This window comes from Salvelinus alpinus, chromosome 4 (genome assembly GCF_045679555.1).
Source record: "Salvelinus alpinus chromosome 4, SLU_Salpinus.1, whole genome shotgun sequence".
Lineage (NCBI taxonomy): Eukaryota > Metazoa > Chordata > Actinopteri > Salmoniformes > Salmonidae > Salvelinus > Salvelinus alpinus.
The window spans coordinates 33,074,132-33,099,198 of record NC_092089.1 but is presented as its reverse complement, the minus strand read 5'-3'; the positions used below and the strand labels follow the sequence as shown (position 1 = coordinate 33,099,198).

General features: G+C 43.4%; 1 protein-coding gene and 1 pseudogene across 5 annotated transcripts in view; both read right to left on the bottom strand.

Moving 5' to 3' along the window:
* ephb6 (eph receptor B6) overlaps positions 1–25,067 on the bottom strand; it is a 100,939-nt gene that overhangs the window by 49,513 nt on the left and 26,359 nt on the right. For 2 of the 5 annotated variants that reach the window (XM_071395086.1, XM_071395087.1), the window contains 3 exons: positions 4,234–4,506; positions 2,063–2,232; positions 1,562–1,857 (listed from right to left, as the gene is read on the bottom strand). In XM_071395086.1, coding sequence (XP_071251187.1) covers positions 1,562–1,857; positions 2,063–2,232; positions 4,234–4,506 — 739 coding nt within the window. Of the gene's footprint in view, positions 1–1,561; positions 1,858–2,062; positions 2,233–4,233; positions 4,507–6,182; positions 6,653–7,779; positions 7,950–25,067 lie in introns of those variants that run through there. The other 3 variants (XM_071395085.1, XM_071395084.1, XM_071395088.1) reach the window with 3 other exon arrangements.
* LOC139572238 (E3 ubiquitin-protein ligase TRIM21-like) lies at positions 11,608–18,453 on the bottom strand (annotated as a pseudogene).

Sequence of the window (25,067 nt, the reverse complement as noted above, 5' to 3'; positions counted from 1 at the left end):
CTGCTTGCTCAATTCCTTCAGTCATTAACTTGTGTCCACTTATCCCCTCTCTCCCTCTCTCTTTCCCTCTCTCTTTCCCTCTCTCTCTCTCTCCCGCTGTGGTTTCTGTCACTTGTTCACAGACGAGTGGCCATTACATCACTATGACCTAAATGTGTCACATCCCTCCCTCCCTCTCTCTTTCCCTCCTCCCTCTCTCGATTTTCAACGGTGTCTTTCTTGAGGTTTCTCCAAAACATATCTTTCTCGTTGACCCCCACCCGGTGAAGATTGAACACTTTACTTCTTCAGGGGGCACACTGACCCAGACTGTGGTGTAGTGTCCATGTCCCTGTAGTAGTGTGTGTGTGTGTGTGTGTTCGTGTGTGTGTGTGTGTGTGTGTGTGTGTGTGTGTGTGTGTGTGTGTGTGTGTGTGTGTGTGTGTGTGTGTGTGTGTGTGTGTGTGTGTGTGTGTGTGTGTGTGTGTGTGTGTGTGTTCCTTTCCTCCTCTGTGCTAACACACTGGGTCAAGTGGGGCTTGTTGAAGCAGTAGTTGAGCTCTTGGTCTGACAAGCTGTCTCTTATTCCCCTGAGTTCTGCTCCCTTCCTGCTTCTTCAGTTTAAACACCACCAACACAGAGACCACAACACAAAGCCCCCATATCCTACTTATGCTCCCAGACATAAACACCTTTTCATTTATGTAGGATGTTGTCGACACAGTCTCATAAAACATTTGCCCATAACCCACCCCCCCTCAACGAACACACACACAGCACAGGGCCATTGTCCATCCCTGCCCTCCTCCCCCGTCCTCTCAGTCAAGCTGGGCCAGTGATCAGAGTGACGGCAGCAGTTCCATCCCATATTGATCCAGACAGTTAGTGACACAGGAGACAGGAGAACTGACAGGAGGGGAGACAGGAGAACTGACAGGTCAGGGGACAGGAGAACTGACAGGAAGGGGGACAGGAGAACTGACAGGAGGGGAGACAGGAGAACTAACAGGACAGGGTACAGGAGAACTGACAGGACAGGGGACAGGAGAACTGAGGGGACAGGAAAACTGACAGGACAGGGGACAGGAGAACTGACAGGAGGAGGGGACAGGAGAATTGATAGGAGGGGGACAGGAGAACTGACAGGACAGGGGACAGGAACATTGACAGGAGATGGGACAGGACAACTGACAGGAGGGTGGAGAAGAGAACTGACAGGACAGGGACAGGAGAACTGACAGGACAGGGGACAGGAGAACTGACAGGAGGGGGGACAGGACAACTGACCGGAGGGGGGACAGGAGAACTGACAGGACAGGGGACAGGAGAACTGACAGGACGGGGGACAGGAGAACTGACAGGAGGGGGGACAGGAGAACTGACAGGACAGGGGACAGGAGAATTGACAGGAGGGGGGACAGGAGAACTGACAGGACAGGGGACAGGAGAACTGACAGGACAGGTGAAAGGGAAACTGACAGGAAGGCGAAAACTTTAGATATTGTTAAATATTGTTGGTCGTTTGACATTTAAGTGTGTGTGTTTTAAGTTTTAAAACGTATACCAGACTTGTTGAACTCACCTAAGCAGGCAGATCCGTTTTGATTGGGCTCATATCCCTCTTCACAGATGCACCCACCCACCGGCACCATCCATTCACCTTCTGCGTTGCAGTGCATGCGGGGGGCGGAGCCTCCCTGTGCTTGGCTGTGGGGAACACAAGTCCCAGTCACAGGGACCAGGGCGGTAGGCTCCGCCCCTGAGGGTGTGGCCAGATAGGAAGCAAGATAGCGGTTGGTTGCTGGGCAGCGGCGGTAGAAGATGGACACACCCATCAAAGAGACGCATGCGCCACTGTCGACGATGGCCAGGACGAATCTGAAACCGGGGTCAAGGGTCATAACATGTTAACTTATTATCAGGCTTGAAGGACCACTAGATAGATGACAGCGTGGGTTTAGGTGAGTTAGTTACCATACACTATTGCCTACAAGGTGGCAAAGGACTTTTTTTCACAAGTGATGAGCACGGTTTGTATATTGGAATTTTTCATAAATTTGTTCCAAATGTTCTCGTACAGTACCCATTGCGTGTGAGCGGAGCGAAGCTGCGGGTCTTGATGTTGACCCGACGGTAGCGGTCTGGTTGGTACTGGTGAGGCAGGCTGGGCTCCACCTTGGTGAAACTCTTATCTGCTGCTATGGTGTCAATCTTCACCCAGCCCTCCCTCGTGTCCTTCTCTCCACTGGACGGCTGGACAGCGATGGGAAAGGGGGATGGGAGGAAGAAAGGGAGGAGAGAGGGATGAGAGAGAGGGATCATGTAATCAATTTCCTTGTGGAAATTAAAACGCAAGGGATTAGGGAGAAGGATAAGATAAAGAGCATGTAACAGTTGATTAAAGTATTTAAGAGTATGCAACAGTTAGCTCTGAGGGTACACATTTAGTCAAAAACAAACGGTCGCGGACCAGTGACAGTCTGTGTTTTAATCTAATCTAATTCTCCCCAGTTTCAAGATAACTGTGCTAACTTTCCCCAGAGACTCAGACTCCTGGCCTTCCTGCTGCTCCCCACTCTACGTTCCTCTACACTTCACTCATCTTATTTTAATTTTTAAACAGTATCTAACTTTCCCCAAGGAGAAATGTATTCATCCACAAATACTGCATCCTTCCCTCTGTGAGAGCAGCACACGACACGCTGACGCAACAAGAGCTCAGCACTCTATCGAAAACAGCTCTGTAACTGCTCTCCACTGGAAACCACAAGCCCTGAGGGTAGGAACTATAAAGTACTGATGTGTGATGGGAAATTTAGATTATTTTATGATATTGAGGGGGATGAGAATGAGAGGAATGTTATGGCAAACCAAAGCAACATTATTTCCTCGTTTTTGGAGCCCGTTTTGTGGAGTATGCGGAACTACATATTACCAAAATGGGATATTGGTAAATGTAGTCTTTATGCTCAACGTCTTAACAGATGTTCTTAGAAACTATAAATACCACGTGAAGTAAATGGCTTAAATGATTAATGATTAGTATAAATCGAAAAATGAATCAGTTTCACTTAAAGTTAAAAGGTTTGACAGCAATATCATATAAAATTCAAGTACGTTTTTCATGTCCCAATACCTTGGCATCGGGTCTATGAACTGACATATAAAACAACAATCGACACATACATTTGTTCATTTTAATGTAAACTATTATAAAATACTTGCTACAAAAGAATGTTCAATATATGGGGCATTGAACAGTCAGCCTTGTGTAGACACGAGGAAACAGAATCTATAGAACATGTTTTCTGGTACTGTCCAGCGGTGGCTCGCTTTCTGATTCAAGTCCAGGAATGGTTGTTATGTCATAACTACAACTACAACCTTATCAATGTGGATAATGTAACTACTATTGACCATAGTGTCAATGTTAAGCGAGCTAGCTAACTTTACTTTAGCAACGTCAGCTTATCAAGTTGGCTAAAATCTTATCTGGTTGAATCATTGCTCCGACCAAAAAACACATGAATGAAACAAAGTGGTGTTTCTGACATCACAACTAGGGGAAAGGATGTTCAGACGAGCACGTGAATGTGGCATTACACCTACAATAAGAAGGTGGGGTATTAATGGCATGATAGGAAGTGTAGTCTTTCTGCCCTATGTAAGAAATGCTGTCTTCATTGACCTTAACACATAGCTATAATACTGTTATAATGCCTTCCTTATTAAAGCAGACTTTGTTGCAAATATCTTGCTACACCCCACAGTTAAACACGTTCTCCCCGTAACAGATACTAACCTCACTCCCACACGCAGGGGAGGATGGCTGACTCAGACCTTTTATGACCACTGATAAGGCAGGCATGCCTCTATACGAGCACGCACACGCACATGCACACACACACACACACACACACCCTTGTTTCAGGCTGGGTTTCCAAGAACAAAGAACAGTGCCAAGAACCAATGAGACATTGACACCAGCGTGGAGGGGAGGGGCCTCCACTTACAACGACCAATCAGGAGCACGAACTACCAGAATCTACCTACGTCATTCACTGTATAAAATGTACTGCACAATATGTTTCGGGACTCGCTTCTGCTAGTTCCTTCTGAGCTAAATGAACGAGACCGTGCACGCTTTGCTCAGATATCTTTACATCCGAATAAACTGTCTTACTATACCTTATCCACCTCGTCCAGCGTCTCAACTTGGTCTCATTTCTCAAATAACGAATCATCAACACCTACCTCTGCAGCCCATGTCCTCTCCAGCTCTCTCTGTGAGTCGGCCTGTTTGTAGTAGAGGGTGAGTGTCTCGCGGCAGGAGGGCGAGGGCGAGCGCAGGCTGGCACAGTCCCGCATGGAGAAACGCAGCATCACAAAGACCCGTGGTGCCGAGAAGCGGAAGAGGAAGGGCGTGGCCAGCCAGTTGTCCTGGAGACGGGGGTTCTGATTGACGTTGCAGACCTCAAAGGTCCGGATGAGTCTCCCCCGGTCATCCAGGACACTGACCTCATCCCACTGAGAGAGAGAGAGAGAGAGACAGAGGGGTGAGAGAGGGGGAAGAGGAAAAGACAGAGAGAGTTATGACTTTACGGATCACTGTATGGGACTTTCTAGGTTATCCTAGAGGTTGGATAGGTTAAGTCCAAGAAGCATTGTACTTTTAGCTTGGTGATGAGTCATTATCAGTATCACTGCACCATTTGAAACTCCCTCTTCATCTGTGTATGCTGTGGATGTTTGAAATGTGATCTCACTGAAAGTGAGAGGAGGAATAAGTGGTCTGTAGGAGTAGTTATTTAAAAAAAAACAGTACAAAGATTCACAGGAAATAGTTTTTTAATGTACATTGTAATATAGTACTAGGACATAAGAGATCCATTCTTCATTATAAAATCTGATCAACTGATAAGTACTAACACTCAAATTCTCTATCGCAAGAAGAAATGTCAACACATTAAATGAGGCATATTGCTGGGAATCCCTGTGACTGAGTTCCATCTTCACTAAGCTCAGTCAGACTTCATTGTAAAGATGATAAGTGGAGCTGAGTTATCACCAGAGGTATTTGTACCTGTAGAGAAGAATGGGTAGAGTCTCTCAGTGAAGGTGCAGTCAGTGAAAGAGTAGATATGAGACCTGGCCTCCACATTGTAAAAGGATACCTCACCCTCCTCATAATCCACAAACACCCCCACCTGCTGGGGCTTCTCTCTCAGGGAGAGGTTGACCCAAGGCCCAGCGTAAGCCTTGTATTCATTCATATTCCACTGCCCCACAGTCCAGTATCCATCTACAGGACTCGGTAATACACCACAATCCTTCCTGTTGATGGACTCTCTAGCCACTCCTAAAACCCACACAGACTTCCCCTCCACCTGCACCTCATAGTAGAATCTTCCTGAGGAGAACCCCTCCCTCCCTAAAACACGGGTATTATTAACAAATCTCTTTTGGTTGTCATGGAGGTTCTCCATTATGTCTCCATATCTCACTTGTTTCCTGTCCGCAGCCAAGATGAGGCCTGGATGTGCTGTATCAGGGTCCAGAGTCACATCCACTGCACACTGCTGCATCCTCTTCAGCTCAGCATCACACAAATTCTCCCTAATTTTATTTAATGTCTCCTCCACCTGAGACACAGCTCTCCTCAGAGTCCCCACACCAAGACCGCTTTGAACAGTGACCTCAGACCAGTTCTTGGTAGGTGGAAGAGTGCAGCTAGATGGGGAGGTCTGGAGGAGCAGGAGGAGATCTTTAATATCTCAAATGTGCTCTATCTCAGGGGTTCTTCTCTTTAACTCAGTTATTTCCTGCTCTTCAATGAACCTTTCTGCCCGCTTCTCTGATACTTTCTGCTTCTCCTCAACCACCTCTATGAGCTCAGCCTGGCTTCTCTCAATACAGCGCACTAAAACCGTGAAGACCTCCATGCTGTCTGCTATCTCTCTCTCTGCATTACTCTTGCAGAGATCTACTGCCTGTTTGATCTCCTTAACCTTCAGCAGTCTCTCCTGGATCATCTCCTGAACTTTACCCTTAGTCTTCCTCATCTGAGTCTTCCTCTCTCTATACTCTTTCTCTATGGGGACAGTCTTGTGAGTCTTGTGGTCTGTCTCGGTGCAGAACTGACACACACACATCTGATCAGTCCTACAGAACAGCTCCAGGGGTCTCTCATGCTTCTTACACACCCTGTCTTCCAGGTTCTCCACAGGGTCGATCAGCTTGTGTTTCTTGAAAGATGCCACTATCCGATGATGCTCCAGGTGAGTCTCACAGAAAGAGGCCAGACACACCAGACAGGACTTCAGGGCATTGTGCTCCCCCCCAGTACAGACATCACATGGTACTTCTCCAGGTTTGGCAAGGGTTGTGGTTTGGGTTTTTCCTGGGGTGGTGGGTGTGACCATAACTGGAGCCAACTTCTTGAGCTGAGCAGCCATTTCAGAAATGAAAGTATTAACAAAGAGATCAGGTCTCTTATCAAATGTCTTTTTACACATTGGACACTGGCACAGGTCAGTGCTGTCCCAGTATCCTCTGATACAGGCCTTGCAGTAGTTGTGTCCACATGGGATGGAGACTGGCTCAGTGAACACATCCAGACAGATAGAACAATGGAACTGCTCTTCAGACAGGACAATGCTGGAGGAAGCAATAGCTGGAAACAGACCAAAATATAAATATATGATTGATGGTCTCTCTGAATAAAAAATGTAATAAAAATATATTGTTTTCTTTCTCTGTTATTTATTTATTAAACAAAAATGTCTTCTGAGTGTTTATATGAGTTCCTGATATAAAACAATTTCTATACACTGTTTATCACCTCACATCTTGCCTAAAACATCGACTGTTACCATGGTCACCCCTTGGCTATTCAGTCTGAATGAAATCGCACTAAAAAATATGCAAGAGTCTCTACAATCCAGAATGTTAAATGAGAAGAATGTTGAATAAAATTATATTTAAAACGTGCTTTAACGGTTGTCCATTCTGTTGGTCCTTTTGATGGTAGGGGATGAGATAAAATGTCCACAGGAAAGTGTTATTAACCCAGCTTTATGGGGAGCCGGTCTGTATACAGTATGGCTCAATCAGTTTCTATTTCCAGTATGCATTCTCAATCTCCTGACGCATTGCACGTGATGCACAATATGTTAACAATAGCTGAACGTACCGGAACGTAGTCTACCGAACATTGTTTCCTCGCTATCAGCTGGAAGTCATCAACGTTCAGTCTGTGGTTCTGTTGCGGTCAGCCATTGTTCACATATTGTGCAAGTGTTTACGTTGTGTACGAATTGTGTCAGTATTGAAACTACAAACCTCTGACAGAACCATACCGACCAGCGTACTGAAAGTTTGGCTAGTAACATTTCCCTGTGGATATTTAGTCTCCAGATTACCTCTGACATAAGGACACAATCAGTTGACTACAGGTAAAGTAAGTCCAAATGAAATGTATTCAACATTCTGAGTTGTAATGGGACTGTTTGGAAATGTTGAGCCAACGTGTTAGAGAGGAGAGTCTGCATTCACACAGGGAGCCCAGGTCTGATATTTTTTTCACCATTTGGTCTTTTGACCTATCACATCAGATCTTTTCACATCAGATCTTTGTCAGAGCCGATCTGATTGTTCAAAAGATGAATTAGTGAAAAAAGATTGGGCAGCTTGTGTGAACGTAGCCTATGTCTTCCACTCTGATTCTAAATGGGACTAGGCCTACTACACATCAAGCTTTTAGAAAAGAAAGTTCTAGTATAATTCTTACTCTCTACTCACCTCAGTGTGTGTTGACTGTTTGTTCTCTACTTACGATCAGGAAAATGTTCATTGACTGGAAACTACCAAAGTTGTAGCTGTGTGGATAAATTATATAATGTGTAATAAATCGATCCTATTTAACATTCAGGTTTCTAGTTTAGTGTTTCACTTCTGCAAAGTGAAGTTCATAAGCCCTTCCCTCCCTACTGTTTACTGAGTGCAGGGCTGATACTCTGCTCTTAAAGGAATAGTGTCCATATTTAACAGCTTGGCTCACCCATTCGGTTCGGTCTATCTTCTCTATAACACACTGTGAGCTGTTCATGTACTGGTCTTACCGTGTAAATACATACTTTTGAAATTATCTATTCAATACGTTAGTTCATAACTTTATTGGACTTTATGGAACCTTGAATGAAATGTATTCCAAAGTCCAAGTACTGTTCTCTGTAATGGGTCATTATCAGTATCACATATACAACCTTCTCCCTTTGTTTGTGTTGAAATCAGATGTGCTCTACTGTAACGCGCTGGGCGTAGTGGGTGCGAAGTCAGGCGCAGGAAGCAGAGAGTACAGGGTAGTGCTATTTATTGCTCACCAGCGAACATAAGCCACCCCACGAAACACAGGGCGCACACAAAACAAATGCCCCAAACAGGGGGACTCAAACAGTCCGGAGAAAAACCCATGCACGAAACACGTCAACATCGAACGTGCTCAGAGCAACACAAAACAATCCCGCACAAAGAGCAGGCGGGCCTACTGGCTAACATAGCCCGACTAATCAGCCTACACACAAAACAGGTGAAACCAATAAACAGAAAGGGGAAAAAAGGGATCAGTGGCAGCTACTAGGCCGGTGACGACGACCGCAGAGCGCCACCCGAACAGGAAGGGGATCCACCTTCGGTAGGAGTCATGACATCTACAGAATGTGAGGAAGAATAAGGGTTCTGTATGAGTAGCTATAAATCCTGCAGGAAACAAAAAAAGCAGCACATGGTCACAGACAAAACAAAAGGTCCCACTTTAAATGAAGTGCAGCTTGTAAAGGCTTCATAAAGTCTTAATAAACACTACATACATGTGTTACAAATCCTCTATAACTGTGTCATGTTCATAAATGTGGCATAACTGTGTGACATAATCACCAATGTCAAATGTGACATAACCCACTATGTCAAATATGACACAAACCTGTGCTTTAAAAAGGGTGACATAAGCACCACTTATTAAAGGCCTTTTAAATCCTATTGAATTGATGCTTCACAAAGCATTTATAAACCTGTCATGCATCTTGGTAGTGCATTGCAACGCCAGGATAGTGGGTTAAATTCCCAGGACCACCCATATGTAAAAATGTATTCACGCATGACTGTAAGTCGCTTTGGATAAAAGCATCTGCTAAATTGTATATATTATATTATATTACTCTAAAACATTTATTGGATGGCCAAACCTCTTCCCCTATTGGGTGCATAGTCAGTATTGGACCTGACCTCAACCTTCCCCAGAATGCTGTGCTGCAGGATGACACACACTCTAAAGTGCAGTCATGCACAGCAAAAAACGCTGGTAGGACATTTTAGAATCAGTTTTACTTCTGTTTTTTCACCAAACGTCGTTTTCTCCGTTTTGTTTTTCCATGTTTCGGATTTCCCCCATTTTTGGGGTTTTCACACCTTTTTCGACACTATTTTAAATAGAAAAACTAACCGCATGGCAAGCGGTACCGGTGCGCCAAGTCTAGGTCCAAGAGGATTCTAAACAGCTTCTACCCCCAAGCCATAAGACTCCTGAACATCTAATCAAATGGCTACACAGACTATTTGCACCCCCACCCCCTTTTATGCTTCTGCTACTCTCTGTTATTATCTATGCAATAAGTCACTATAATAACTCTACCCACATGTACATATTACCTCAATTACCTGGACACCGGTGCCCCCGCACATTGACTCTGTACCGGTACCCCCTGTATATAGCCTCCACATTGACTCTGTACAGGCACCCCCTGTATATAGCCTCCACATTGACTCTGTACAGGTACCCCCTGTATATAGCCTTCACATTGACTCTGTACAGGCACCCCCTGTATATAGCCTCCACATTGACTCTGTACAGGCACCCCCTGTATATAGCCTCCACATTGACTCTGTACCGGTACCTCCTGTATATAGCCTCCACATTGACTCTGTACAGGTACCCCCTGTATATAGCCTCCACATTGACTCTGTACAGGCACCCCCTGTATATAGCCTCCACATTGACTCTGTACAGGCACCCCCTGTATATAGCCTCCACATTGACTCTGTACAGGTACCCCCTGTATATAGCATCCACATTGACTCTGTACCGGTACCCCCTGTATATAGCCTCCACATTGACTCTGTACAGGTACCCCCTGTATATAGCCTCCACATTGACTCTGTACAGGCACCCCCTGTATATAGCCTCCACATTGACTCTGTACAGGCACCCCCTGTATATAGCCTCCACATTGACTCTGTACAGGCACCCCCTGTATATAGCCTCCACATTGACTCTGTACCGGTACCCCCTGTATATAGCCTCCACATTGACTCTGTACAGGCACCCCCTGTATATAGCCTCCACATTGACTCTGTACAGGTACCCCCTGTATATAGCCTCCACATTGACTCTGTACAGGCACCCCCTGTATATAGCCTCCACATTGACTCTGTACAGGTACCCCCTGTATATAGCCTCCACATTGACTCTGTACAGGCACCCCCTGTATATAGCCTCCACATTGACTCTGTACAGGCACCCCCTGTATATAGCCTCCACATTGACTCTGTCCCGGTACCCCCTGTATATAGCCTCCACATTGACTCTGTACCAGCACCCCCTGTATATAGCCTCCACATTGACTCTGTACAGGCACCCCCTGTATATAGCCTCCACATTGACTCTGTACAGGTACCCCCTGTATATAGCCTCCACATTGACTCTGTACAGGCACCCCCTGTATATAGCCTCCACATTGACTCTGTACAGGTATTGTTACTTTACTGCTCTTTAATTATATGTTACTTTATTTCTTATTTTTTTAGTTATTTGTCTTCAAACTGCACTGTTGGTCAGGGGCTTGTAAGTAACATTTCACAGTAAGGTCTACACCTGTTGTATTCAGCATTTCACTGTAAGGTCTACACCTGTTGTATTCAGAATTTCACTGTAAGGTCTACACCTGTTGTATTCAGCATTTCACTGTAATGTCTACACCTGTTGTATTCAGCATTTCACTGTAATGTCTACACCTGTTGTATTCAGCATTTCACTGTAAGGTCTACACCTGTTGTATTCAGCATTTCACAGTAAGGTCTACACCTGTTGTATTCAGCATTTCACAGTAAGGTCTACACCTGTTGTATTCAGCATTTCACAGTAAGGTCTACACCTGTTGTATTCAGCATTTCACTGTAATGTCTACACCTGTTGTATTCAGCATTTCACTGTAAGGTCTACACCTGTTGTATTCAGCATTTCACTGTAAGGTCTACTACACCTGTTGTATTCGGCGCATGTGACAAATAACATTTTATTTTATTTTATTTCAATTAGATTTTATGTGTTCCTGACAATGCTTAAACCACATCAGGGGATGACTTTTGAGGTCTGGAAAAAATCTAAGAATCTAGTGGATTTTCTCTGTCTCTCTCTGTCTCTCTGTCTCTCTGTCTCTCTCTCACAGTAAACAGTACAGGGTAGGGAGGAGCTTATGAATGTTACTTTGCTGAAGTGAAACTTAACTGAAAACCTGAATGTTATGAACAGGATCGAACTTTCACAATTTAAAGAATCTATCTATACAGCTGTACTGTTACCTACTGTAATCTCCAGTCACTGGAGCCTTTTTCTGATCACAGGAAGAGAAAGAACAGAGTCAACAGACGCTGAGTAGAGAGAAAGTAAAGAGATTGTCTGATATGGTGTGATCATAAAACTGTGTATTGCTATATTGTTCACACTGAGATATGAAACAATATAATTATTTATTTCTTCAAAGATAGAATGACTGATTTCAGAGATTTTCGGTCTTGGTTCTTTAGTCTGTTTTACTGATGTAATTAAAATGTGATAAACCTAACCCTAACTAATGATGGCAAAGTTTGATGCGTTGATCCACCAGACCTTCCGTTCATTTGGGCGGAAGTGTCTGGGAATGAGATTAGATGTAATGTGACTAACATGACTTCACTTTAGAGTGTATGCCATCCTTCAGCACAACATGTCACCCTTTATAAAGCACATATTTATGTCACATTTGACATTGGTGATTATTTCACAGTTATGCCACATTTATGAACCCTTTATAAAGCATGACATACAGTTATAGATGCTTTGTAACACATGTATTTAGCGCTTATGAAGGCATTCTGAAGGCTTTATGAAACCTTTATAAGCTGAACGTGATTTAAAGTGGGACCAATTTGGTCAACATCATAGAATATTAACATTTGACATTGTAAAATCTTATCAATGACAGTATGTCAGCTTATTCTCTATTAACGTTAAACATATCAACAAATTCAAATTTACAGGCTTTTTGGGGCTTCCTTGTGACTGAATTCCCTGTTCACTAAACTCTGTCAGACTTGATGGGAGAAATGACAAGTGGAGCTGAGTTATCACCAGAATAATTATTTCCTGTAGAGAAGAGTGGATAGAGTTTCTCAGTAAAGGCACAGCCAGTGAAAGAGTAGATGTGGGACCTGGCCTCCACATTGTAAAAGGATACCTCACCCTCCTCATAATCCACAAACACCCCCACCTGCTGGGGCTTCTCTCTCGGGGAGAGGGGGGACATGAAGCTCAGCATTAGGAAAATAATTCCCATTTATCAGCTCCACAGTCCAGTATCCATTTTCAGGGCACAGTGTCTTAGTAGAGTTTCTGTTGATGGACTCTTTAGCCACTCCTAAAACCCACACAGTCTTCCCTTTCACGTGCACCTCATAGTAGAAACTCCCTGATGAGAACCCCTCCCTCCCTTAAACATCGGTTGCATCTCCAAACCACTCTGGGTTAGCAGGGAGATTCTGCTTTTTGTCTCCATATCTCACTTGTTTCCTGTCCGAGGCCAAGATGAGGAATGGATGTGCTTTATCAGGTCCAGAGTCACATCCACTGCACACTGCTGCATCCTCTTCAGCTCAGCATCACTTCTCCATCTCTTTATTAAGTGTAGGGTAGGGTGCCGTCTTTCGGATGGGACGTTAAACGGGTGTCCTGACTCTCTGAGGTCATTAAAGATCCCATGGCACTTATCGTAAGAGTAGGGGTGTTAACCCCGGTGTCCTGGCTAAATTCCCAATCTGGCCCTCAAACCATCTTGGTCACCTAATAATCCCCAGTTTATAATTGGCTCATTCATCCCCCTCCTCTCCCCTGTAACTATTCCCCAGGTCGTTGCTGCAAATGAGAACGTGTTCTCAGTCAACTTACCTGGTAAAATAACGGAAAAATAAATAAATAAATAAAGTGTCTCCTCCAGCTGAGACACAGTACTCCTCATAGTCCCCACACACAGACCACTGTGGACACTTACAGCTAAAGTCGGAAGTTTACATACACTTAGGTTGGAGTCATTAAAACTTGTTTTTCAACCACCACAAATTTCTTGTTAACAAACTATAGTTTTGGCAAGTCGGTTAGGACATCTACTTTGTGCATGACACAAGTAATTTTTCCAAAAATTGTTTACAGACACATTCTTTCACTTATAATTCAGTGTATCACAATTCCACTGGGTCAGAAGTTTACATAGGCTAAGTTGAATGTGCCTTTAAACAGCTTGGAAAATTCCAGAAAATTATGTCATGGCTTTAGAAGCTTCTGATAGGCTAATTTACATAATTTGCGTCAATTGGTGGTGTACCTGTGGATGTATTTCAAGGCCTACCTTCAAACTCAGTGCCTCTTTGCTTGACATCATGGGAAAATCTAAAGAAATCAGCCAAGACCTCAGAAAAACAATTGTAGACCTCCACAAGTCTGGTTCATCCTTGGGAGCAATTTCCAAACGCCTGAAGGTACCACGTTCATCTGTACAAACAATAGTATGCATGTATAAACACCATGGGACCACGCAGCCGTCATACCGCTCAGGAAGGAGACATGTTCTGTCTCCTAGAGATGAACGTACTTTGGTGCAAAAAGTGAAAATCAATCCCAGAACAACAGCAACGGACCTTGTGAAGATGCTGGAGGAAACAGGTACAAAAGTATCTATATCCACAGTAAAACAAGTCCTATATCGACATAACCTGAAAGGCTGCTCAGTAAGGAAGAAGCCACTGCTCCAAAACCGCCATTAAAAAAAGCCAGACTACGGTTTGCAACTGCACATGGGGACAAAGACTGTACTTTTTGGAGAAATGTCCTCTGCTCTGATGAAATAAAAATAGAACTGTTTGGCCATAATGACCACCGTTATGTTTGGAGGAAAAAAGGGGAGGCTTGCAAGCCGAAGAACACCATCCCAACCGTGAAGCACGGGGATAGCAGAATCATGTTGTGGGGGTGCTTTGCTGTAGGAGGGACTGGTGCACTTCACAAAATAGACGGCATCATGAAGAAGGAAAATGATGTGGATATATTGAAGTAACATCTCAAGACATCAGTCAGGAAGTTAAAGCTTGGTCGCAAATGGGTCTTCCAAATGGACAATAACCCCAAGCATACTTCCAAAGTTGTAGCAAAATGGCTTAAGGACAACAAAGTCAAGGTATTGGAGTGGCCATCACAAAGCCCTGACCTCAATCCTGTAGAAAATTTGTGCAGGACTGAAAAAGAGTGTGCGAGCAAGGAGGCCTTACAAACCTGACTCAGTTACACCAGCTCTGTCAGGAGGAATGGGCCAAAATTCACCCAACTTATTGTGGGAAGCTTGTGGAAGGCTACCCAAAACGTTTGACCCATGTTAAACAATTTAAAGGCAACGCTACCAAATACTAATTGAGTGTATGTAAACTTCTGACCCACTGGGAATGTGATGAAAGATATAAAATCTGAAATAAATAATTCTCTCTACTATTATTCTGACATTTCACATTCTTAAAATAAAGTGGTGATCCTAACTGACCTAAGACAGGGGATTTTTACTAGGATTAAGTGTCGGAATTAAGTGTAAGGAATTGTGAAAAACTGAGTTTAAATGTATTTGGCTAAGGTATATGTAAAATTCCAACTTCAACTGTATCTCAGACCAGTTGTTGGTAGGTGGAAGGGTGGCGGAGATGGATGGGGAGCTCTGAAGGAGGAGGAGGTGATCTGAATATCTGAGAGCTGATCCAGCCCTGTGCTTCGTCTCTGTAACTTAGTGATTTCCTGCTCCAGCGCTTCAATGAGCCTTTCAGCCCGCTTCTCTGCTGCTTTAAGTCTCTTCTCAATCTCCATAATGACCTCAGCCTGGCTTCTCTCAATAGAGAGCACAAGCGCAGTGAAGACCTACACACTGTCTGCTATCTCTCTCTCTGCATTACTCTTGCTGAGCTCTACTGCCTGTTTGATCTCCTTAACCTTCAGCAGTCTCTCCTGGATCATCTCCTGAACTTTACCCTTAGTCTTCCTCATCTCAGTCTTCCTCTCTCTATACTCTTCCTCTATGGGGACAGTCTTGTGAGTCTTGTGGTCTGTCTCGGTGCAGAACTGACGCACACACATCTGATCAGTCCTACAGAACAGCTCCAGGGGTCTCTCATGCTTCTTACACACCCTGTCTTCCAGGTTCTCCACAGGGTCGATCAGCTTGTGTTTCTTGAAAGATGCCACTCTCTGATGAGGCTCCAGGTGAGTCTCACAGTAAGAGGCCAGACACACCAGGCAGGACTTCTGGGCCTTGTGCTTTGTCTCAGTGCAGACATGGCACTTCTATGGGTTTGTCCTGGGGTTATGGTTTGGGCTTGTCCTGGAGTGAAGGTTGTGGTTTCAACTGGAGCATGCTTCTTGAGATGAGCAGTTATTTCAGAAATGAAAATGCTGACATGAAGCTCAGGTCTTCTATCAAATATCTCCTTAGACATTGGACACAGGCACAGGTCAGTGCTGTCCCAGTATCCTCTGATACAGGCCTTGCAGTAGCTGTGTCCACATGGGATGGAGACTGGCTCAGTGAACACATCCAGACAGATAGAACAATGGAACTGACAGGACAATGCTGGAGGAAGCCATAGCTGGGAACAGACCAATGAAATTATAATTTATGATGGTCTCTCTGAAATGTCATTCAACATTAGTTTTTTATTGACAAACGTGTCCTCTCAGTGTCAACAACACACTGTTTATCACATCAAGGTGTTTATACTTGGGTGGCATGTAGCCTAGTGGTTAGAGTGTTGGGCCAGTAACTGAAAGGTTGCTAGTTCAAATCCCTGAGCTGACAAGGTAAAAATCTGTCATTCTGCCCCTGAACAAGGCAGTTAACCCACAGTTCCTAGGCTGTCATTGTAAATAATAATTTGTTTTTAACTGACTTGCCTAGTGAAATCAATCAGATTCTCTCTACTTTCTCTCTACTCTCCTAAACATGTGTTGACTGTTGCTATTTTTCCACTGATCAGGAAAAGAGTCAACAAATGACTGGAGACTACATTAGGTGCAGCTGTATAGATAGATTCTTGAATTGTAAACGATTGATCCTGTTCATAACATTCAGGTTTCCAGTTTCACTTCAGCAAAGTGACATTACGAAGCCCCTCTCTACCCTGTACTGTTTACTGAGAGAGAGAGAGAGAGAGAAAGACTGAGAGAATGAAAGAGAGTGAGACTGAGAGAAAGAAAGAGAAAGAGAGAGAGAGAGAGAGACTGAGAGTCTGAGAGAAAGAGAGAGAGAGAGAGAGAGAGAGAGAGAGAGAGAGAGAGAGAGAGAGTCAGAGAGAGAGAGTCAGAGAGAGAGAGAGCGAGAGGCGGGTAAAGTGAGTGTGTGGCATAGTGTTATAAGTCATATGAGACCGTATAAAAAACAGATGTATTTTTTCATCTTGAATATATTCTCAGAACACTTTTAGCACTGTCTGTTCATTATGTTAGTTTATAATAACTGGGGTTTATGGGACCTTGAGTGGAATGTCATCAAAAGTATTGTTCTCTGTTAACTGGGTGAAAAGTAATTATCAGCATCACATTTAACTAGGTCTCTGCCTCTCTGTGCTGTGTGTTTGACATCTGATATCCTACTCAGACAGTGAGAGGAGGAATAAGGGGCATGTATGCATAGGCTGTAAATCCTACAGGAGGGAAAAATGGCACATGGACTCAAAGATACACCCTTTACATTTTCATTGTAATATACAGTGTTATGATGTCAGAGAAACCTTGATCATAATACCATGTAATACATTTCTAACATATGCAAACGTATTCTCTAATTCATGTACAAATCTAAACAAAGTCAAATCAAATCAAAGTTTACTTGTCACGTGCGCCGAATACAACAGGTTTAGACCTTACTGTGAAATGCTTACTTACAGGCTCTAACCAACAGCGCAAAAAAAGGTGTTAGGTGAATAATAGGTAAGTAAATAAATAAAACAACAGTAAAAAGACAAGCTATATACAGTAGCGAGGCTATAAAAGTAGCGAGGCTATAAAAGTAGCGAGGCTACATACAGACTCCGGTTAGTCAGGCTGATTGAGGTAGTATGTACATGTAGATATGGTTAAAGTGACTATGCATATATGATGAACAGAGAGTAGCAGTAGCGTAAAAGAGGGGAACCGGTACCGATTGCCATGCAGTAGTAGAGAGAACAGTCTATGACTGGTGTGGCTGGGGTCTTTGACAATTTGTAGGGCCTTCCTCTGACACGGTCTGGTGTAGAGATCCTGGATGGCAGGCTGCTTAGCACCAGTGATGTACTGGGCCGTACGCACTACCCTCTGTTGTGCCTTGCGGTCAGAGGCCGAGCAATTGCCGTACCAGGCAGTGATGCAACCAGTAAGGATGCTCTCGATGGTGCAGCTGTAGAACCTTTTGAGGATCTCAGGAACAATGCCAAATCTTTTCAGTCTCCTGAGGGGGAATAGGTTTTGTCGTGCCCTCTTCACGACTGTCTTGGTGTGTTTGGACCATTCTAGTTTGTTGTTGATGTGGACACCAAGGAACTTGAAGCTCTCAACCTGCTCCACTACAGCCCCGTCGATGAGAATGGGGGCGTGCTCGGTCCTCCTTTTCCTGTAGTCCACAATCATCTCCTTAGTATTGGTTACGTTGAGGGAGAGGTTGTTGTTCTGGCACCACCCGGTCAGAACAACATATTATACGTATATGCTTTGTGTCTGTGTGACGGAATTCCCTGTTCACTAAACTCAGTCAGAGTTGACGAGAGAGATGATAAGTGGAGCTGAGTTATCACCAGAAGGATTTTGTGTAAGGAGATATTTGATAAGACACCAGATCTCTTTGTCAATACTTTCATTTCTGAAATGGCTGCTCAGCTCAAGAAGTTGGCTCCAGTTGAGGTCTTAACAAAGAGATCTGGTCTCTTATCAAATGTCTTTTTACACATTGGACACTGGCACAGGTCAGTGCTGTCCCAGTATCCTCTGATACAGGCCTTGCAGTAGTTGTGTCCACATGGGATGGAGACTGGCTCAGTGAACACATCCAGACAGATAGAACAATGGAACTGCTCTTCAGACAGGACAATGCTGGAGGAAGCCATAGCTGGAAACAGACCAAAAAACATAATGTTTACAGTCTCTCTGAAATCAGTCATTCTATCTTTGAAAAAATTTATAATAATTTTGTTTCATATCTCAGTGTGAACAATATAGCAATACACTATTTTATCATGTCACACCATATCAGACAATCTCTTTACTTTCTCTCTACTCACCTCAGCGTCTGTTGACTCTGTTCTTTCTCTTCCTGTGATCAGAAAAAGGCTCCAGTGACTGGAGACTACAGTAGGTAACAGTACAGCTGTATAGATAGATTCTTTAAATTGTGAAAGTTTGATCCTGCTCGTAACATTCATGTTTTCACTTCAGCCAAGTGTAGTTCCTAAGCCTCTCCCTACCTATACTGTTTACTGAGTTCAGGGCTGATACTCTGCTCTTAAAGGAATAGAGTCCATATTTAACAGCTTGGCTCTCTCATTCAGGGGTGTACTGTATTCATTCTGCCAAACAGTTGCTAAACATTTTGTTCTGCAACTAAAACGAGAGTTTCGATTGGACAAATGCAGGTAGTTCTCTCCCTATTTCATTATGTTTGCTTACGTTTAATAAAAGTTTTTTAACCTAATCGGTGGAATGAATGCAGTTGAAGTCGGAAGTTTACATACACCTTAGCCAAATACATTTAAACTCAGTTTTTCACAATTCCTTACACTTAATTCCGACACTTAATCCTAGTAAAAATCCCTGTCTTAGGTCAGTTAGGATCACCACTTTATATTTAGAATGTGAAATGTCAGAATAATAGTAGAGAGAATTATTTATTTCATCATTTATTTCTTTCAACACATTCCCAGTGGGTCAGAAGTTTACATACACTCAATTTGTATTTTGTAGCATTTCCTTTAAATTATTTCACTTGGGTCAAACGTTTTGGGTAGCTTTCCACAATAAGTTGGGTGAAATTTGGCCCATTCCTCCTGATAGAGCTGGTGGAACTGAGTCAGGTTTGTAGGCCTCCTTGCTCGCACACGCTTTTTCAGTTCTGCCCACAACTTTCTACAGGATTGCAGTCAGGGCTTTGTGATGGCCACTCCAATACCTTGATTTTGTTGTCCTTAAGCTATTTTGAAACAACTTGGGGTCATTGTCCATTTGGAAGACCCATTTGTGACCAAGCTTGAACTTCCTCACTGATGTCTTGAGATGTTGCTTCAATATATCCGAATAATTTCCCCTCCTCATGATGACATCTATTTTGTGAAGTGCACCAGTCCCTCCTGCAGCAAAGCACCCCCACAACATGAGGCTGCCACCCCTGTGCTTCACGGTTGGGATGGTGTTCTTCAGCTTGCAAGCGTCCCCCTTTTTCCTCCAAACATAATGATGGTCATTATGGCCAAACAGTTGTATTTTTCTTTTATCAGACCAGAGGACATTTCTCCAAAAAGTACAATCTTTTTTCCCATATGCAGTTGCAAACCGTAGTCTGGCTTCTTTATGGTGGTTTTGGAGCAGTGGCTTCTTCCTTGCTGAGCGGCCTTTCAGGTTATGTTGATATAGGACTCGTTTTACTGTGGATATAGATACTTTTGTATCTGTTTCCTCCAGCATCTTCACAAGGTCTGTTACTGTTGTTCTGGTTTTCACTTTTTGCACCAAAGTACGTTCATCTCTAGGAGACAGAACATGTCTCCTTCCTGAGCGGTATGACGGCTGCGTGGCCCCATGGTGTTTATACATGCGTACTATTGTTTGTACAGATGAACGTGGTACCTTCAGGCGTTTGGAAATTGCTCCCAAGGATGAACCAGACTTGTGGAGGTCTACAATTGTTTTTCTGAGGTCTTGGCTGATTTCTTTTGATTTTCCCATGATGTCAAGCAAAGAGGCACTGAGTTTAAAGGTAGGCCTTGAAATACATCCACAGGTACACCTCCAATTGACTCAAATGATGTCAATTTGCCTATCAGAAGCTTCTAAAGCCATGACATCATTTTCTGGAATTGTTTAAGCTGTTTAAAGGCACAGTCAACTTAATGTATGTAAACTTCTGACCCACTGGAATTGTGATACAGTGAATTTACAAGTGAAATAATCTGTCTGTAAACAATTGTTGGAAAAATGACTTGTGTCATGCACAAAGTAGATGTCCTAACCGACTTACAGTTTTTTCCAACTGCTTACACACAAAATCTTTTCATGTCACACGATTTTTGAAACCTCTCACTCAAAGTGCAAAACTACACACCAAATATCCAAAACCATAAGCTATTTCTCAGCCTTTGACTCAGTTGTCAATTGCATAAAACACTTTTTTCAAAACACTACACACAATTCTCTACCTAAAACACAAAAATCTAACAGGAAGTGACTTGCTTTCCTTTTCCAAACACAACCAATCAAAATGCTACACTTATTCACCAGGTCACACACCCTCCTCACATGCGCAAACACTAATAGCTTAACTGATCACTAACCAATCACTGCTTTACTGTAGTATGGGCCTATAAATAGGTCAAAGGTCAGATTACCTGTTTTGAACAATGGATGCCAACAATGGACAGTCCAGCCCAACTTGAGTCGATTTACAGTGGCGTCCATAATTCGAACGTTCAGAAATGAGAACAGGTATGCAACTATCTAATGACTATTTTAGCATTACAGTAATGTACTGTAAAATACGTATGACTGCATAGTATTGCATAAACATTTGTAACTCTAAGCCATCCATTTACTGCATTGAATGAATGAGGTTGGTTATCATGCTGTACTACCTTTTTTTGTACATTGTTTACAGTTCCTATGCTGAACACATACTGTGAATTCTGTACAGAGTGGAAAGGCAAAGACACCATGGAGGACGAGGACACTTGTTTACAGATGTACAAGAGACTGCAATTATAAATATGGTTTTGGCCAACAATGCAATTAGGATTCGAGAGATAAGAGAGCATATCTTGAATAATGACACCATATTTAACAACATCAATGCTGTAAGCCTGTCGACCATACAACGCATCCTCCAACGGCACCGAGTGAGTCAAGAATATGCGACATGACTTTGTAGAGGTATGTATGCAACACTACTTCCAGTACTTCAGACATACCATATTTACTCATCTGTATATCCTTTTGTCTGTTACAGAGAGTATTGGAGCTGGATGCCCATGTAATTCGCCATGAATTTATTTATGTGGATGAGGTTGGCTTCAAAAACCAGGCGCCGCGGAAGAAATGTAATAGGACAGAGGGCAATTACCAATGTCCCTGGACAGCGTGGGGGTAATATAACTGTGTGCTGCCATCACTCAAAACGGGGTCCTCCATCACAATACCACACTGGGTCCGTACAACACCGGCCATATGCTCACTTTTCTGGATGCAATTTACACAATGCTTGTCCCTGATCCAGATCAGGAGCCTGCTAGATTTGTGGTTTTATGGGACAATGTTGGTTTTCACCGGGCTGTTCTGGTCCAAAACTGGTTTGCCACCCATCCACAATTTGTAGTTTTGTACCTACCCCCATATTCACCTTTTCTAAATCCCATAGAGGAATTCTTCTCAGCCTGGCGCTGGAAAGTGTATGATCGCCAACCCTATGGCCGCATGCCGCTTCTCCAGGCAATGGAGGACACATGTGGGGACATAGAGGTTGCCTCTGTCCAAGGTTGGATACGCCATGCTAGGAGATACTTCCCTCGATGTTTGGCAAGAGAAAACGTATCTTGTGATGTGGATGAAGTATTGTGGCCAGACCCAGACCGGAGAAGAGATGAAGCGTAGCTTAGCACTGGTGACTGCCCGCCCCCTATCAATTCCTGGACTGCCCCCCCGGGACCCCACACACACAATTGTGTTCTTTACTGTATTCTAAAGAAAATACTTTTGGTTTACATATGTTTATGGTTTTGTTGTATGCTACTGTATACAACAGTAATGTTTGGCCTAATAAATATTTTCTGTTTCTACATTGCATTGGTGTTTACAGTGTACTTGTTACCCCTCTCAGCAGATTACTTTCACTGTAGAACATTGTATTGAAATGTAGATATAAGCCTATGAAACACCAAAGAGCTTTAGATTTAGAACAACAGTGTTTACATGGTATATCCAAAAATGTACTATTATGAAAGCAGTGTTTGCCATTTGATGCAAATGCTTCATTCTGACATGTGTTTGTGGCATTTTGAATGCAGTGTTACATTTTGAAGGAGATGTGAGGCATTTTGCATTTTGTGTGTACAGTTTTGAAAACGTGTGTAAGCAGTTGGAAAACTATAATAAGAACTTGTCAACGGGACAACAGTAACAACAACCAAGGGTCAAAATAACCCTACATCAACAATAACAATAAGCATACAGTAGAGTACATGTGCAGGTTGACACTGTCCCTCAACTTATGGCAGGCAGCAATGTAGTGCGCTGCCAACCCACAGCTCTCTGCGTCCTCCCCCAACAGGACGGGTATCCTACTCTCATCAGAGGTCTTTGAAACCTTGAATAAGGGTTTCAAATTTGGGGAAATGACACTAATTGTTTTATATTTTTTACATTTAGTCAGGAAATGCAGCTCTGTCTCAGGTTCTGCTGTTGTGCAGTGGTTGCTCTCTCTGTCTCTCTGTCTCTCTCTCTCTCTCTCTCTCAATTAAATTCAATTCAATTGGCATGATGCAACAATGTACATATTGCCAAAGCTTACTTTGGATATTTACAATATGAAAATAATAAGAATCAAATTTGTCAACGGGACAACAGTAACAACAATAACCAAGGGTCAAAATGACCATACATTGAACAATAACAATAAGCAGACAGAGTGCAGGTTGATTGGTGTGTCAGACTCTCTCGGTCTCTCTCCCTCTCTCTCTATCTGTCTCTCTCTCTCTCTCTCTCTTGACAGGCCTAATGCATATGAAAACGTTAAAGAAAAATTGTTTCTATGATATTTTTGGTAATGGAGGGTAAGAACACAAGTTTATGGTGTTGAGCGTAAGATGCAAAATGCAGGACAGCGTTGCTGCTCAAAACAGTCGCTCAGGATGAGGTCTGCTGAATGAGTCAAATGTAAATGTGATGCACGGCTTAGTTTCAGCCATTATACACTAGGACGCTCCTCTGTATGAAAAGGCTTTGCTTTAGGCCATTGTGGCCCTGAGTGACAAGCATAGCATTATCTGTTGTAATACAGTAGCTACTCTACTGCTGTGTACTAGTCCTCATCATCATTCCAATCTGCCAGGGTCCTGATCTGTACACCCTAGCAGAGTATACTGTATCTCTCGTGTGTGTGTGTGTGTGTGCCTACGCGTGTGTACATGTGTGTGTGTGTGTGTGTGTGTGTGTGTGTGTCACCTTGTCCACAGAAAAAGAGCAGAGAACCAAAGCCCTCCACCATCACACTGACAGACAGAGTGCATTCCCATTTGGTGCAATTGGAGTAATGATAACATCAGTGAACACGTGAAAAGAGGCTGAGAGGCTGGCAGACTAATGGAGAGAGGAGAGGGACAGTCCCTCCCAGGCAATGATACAGGTTATATTAGGAGAGAGAGAGGGAAACAGAGAAGGAGAGATACATCGAAAGAGAGGAGAAATTGGATGGTGTGTGTGTGTGTGTGTGTGTGTGTGTGTGTGTGTGTGTGTGTGTGTGTGTGTGTGTGTGTGTGTGTGTGTGTGTGTGTGTGTGTGTGTGTGTGTGTGTGTGTGTGTGTGTGTGTGTGTGTGTGTGTGTGTGTGTGTGTGTGTGTGTGTGTGTGTGTGTGACAGAATGTGTATGTGTGTGAGAGAGAGAGAGGGGGGCTGTCCCCTCCAGGCAGTGATCCGGGTTATGTTCGGAGAGAGAGAGGGAGACAGGCCCAGGGACATGTATTAGTCTGTGGCGACCTAAATGCCAGAACCGGACAAGAACCTGACACCCTCAGCACAGGGGGACAAACACCTGCCTGCAGGTGACAGCATTCCCTCCCCTATATGCCCCCCTATGCACAACTATGACAACATAACCAACAAAAATGGGTCACAACTCCTGCAGCTCTGTCGCACGCTGGGTATGTACATAGTCAATGGTAGGCTTCGAGGGGACTCCTATGGTAGGTACACCTATAGCTCATCTCTTGGCAGTAGTACTGTAGACTACTTTATCACTGACCTCAACCCAGAGTCTCTCAGAGCGTTCACAGTCAGCCCACTGACATCCCTATCAGACCACAGCAAAATCACAGTCTACTTGAACAGAGCAATACTCAATCATGAGGCATCAAAGCCAAAGGAACTGAGTAACATTAAGAAATGCTATAGATGGAAGGAATGCAGTTTGGAAACTACCAAAAAACAATTAGGCAACAACAAATTCAATCCCCTTTAGACAATTTCCCGGGTAAAACGTTCCACTGTAATAGTGAAGGTGTAAACTTGGCAGTAGAAAATCTTAACAGTATATTTGACTTCTCAGCTTCCCTGTCAAATCTAAAAATCTCAAATAGAAAACTCTACTCACTTCTCTAACCACTTCTGGGAAAATTGGAAAACACTAAACAAACAACAACACGAAGAATTATCTATCCAAAATGGAGATGTATGGGTAAACCACTTCTCCAATCTTTTTGGCTCTATAACAAAGAATAAAGAGCAAAAACATATACAGGATCAAATA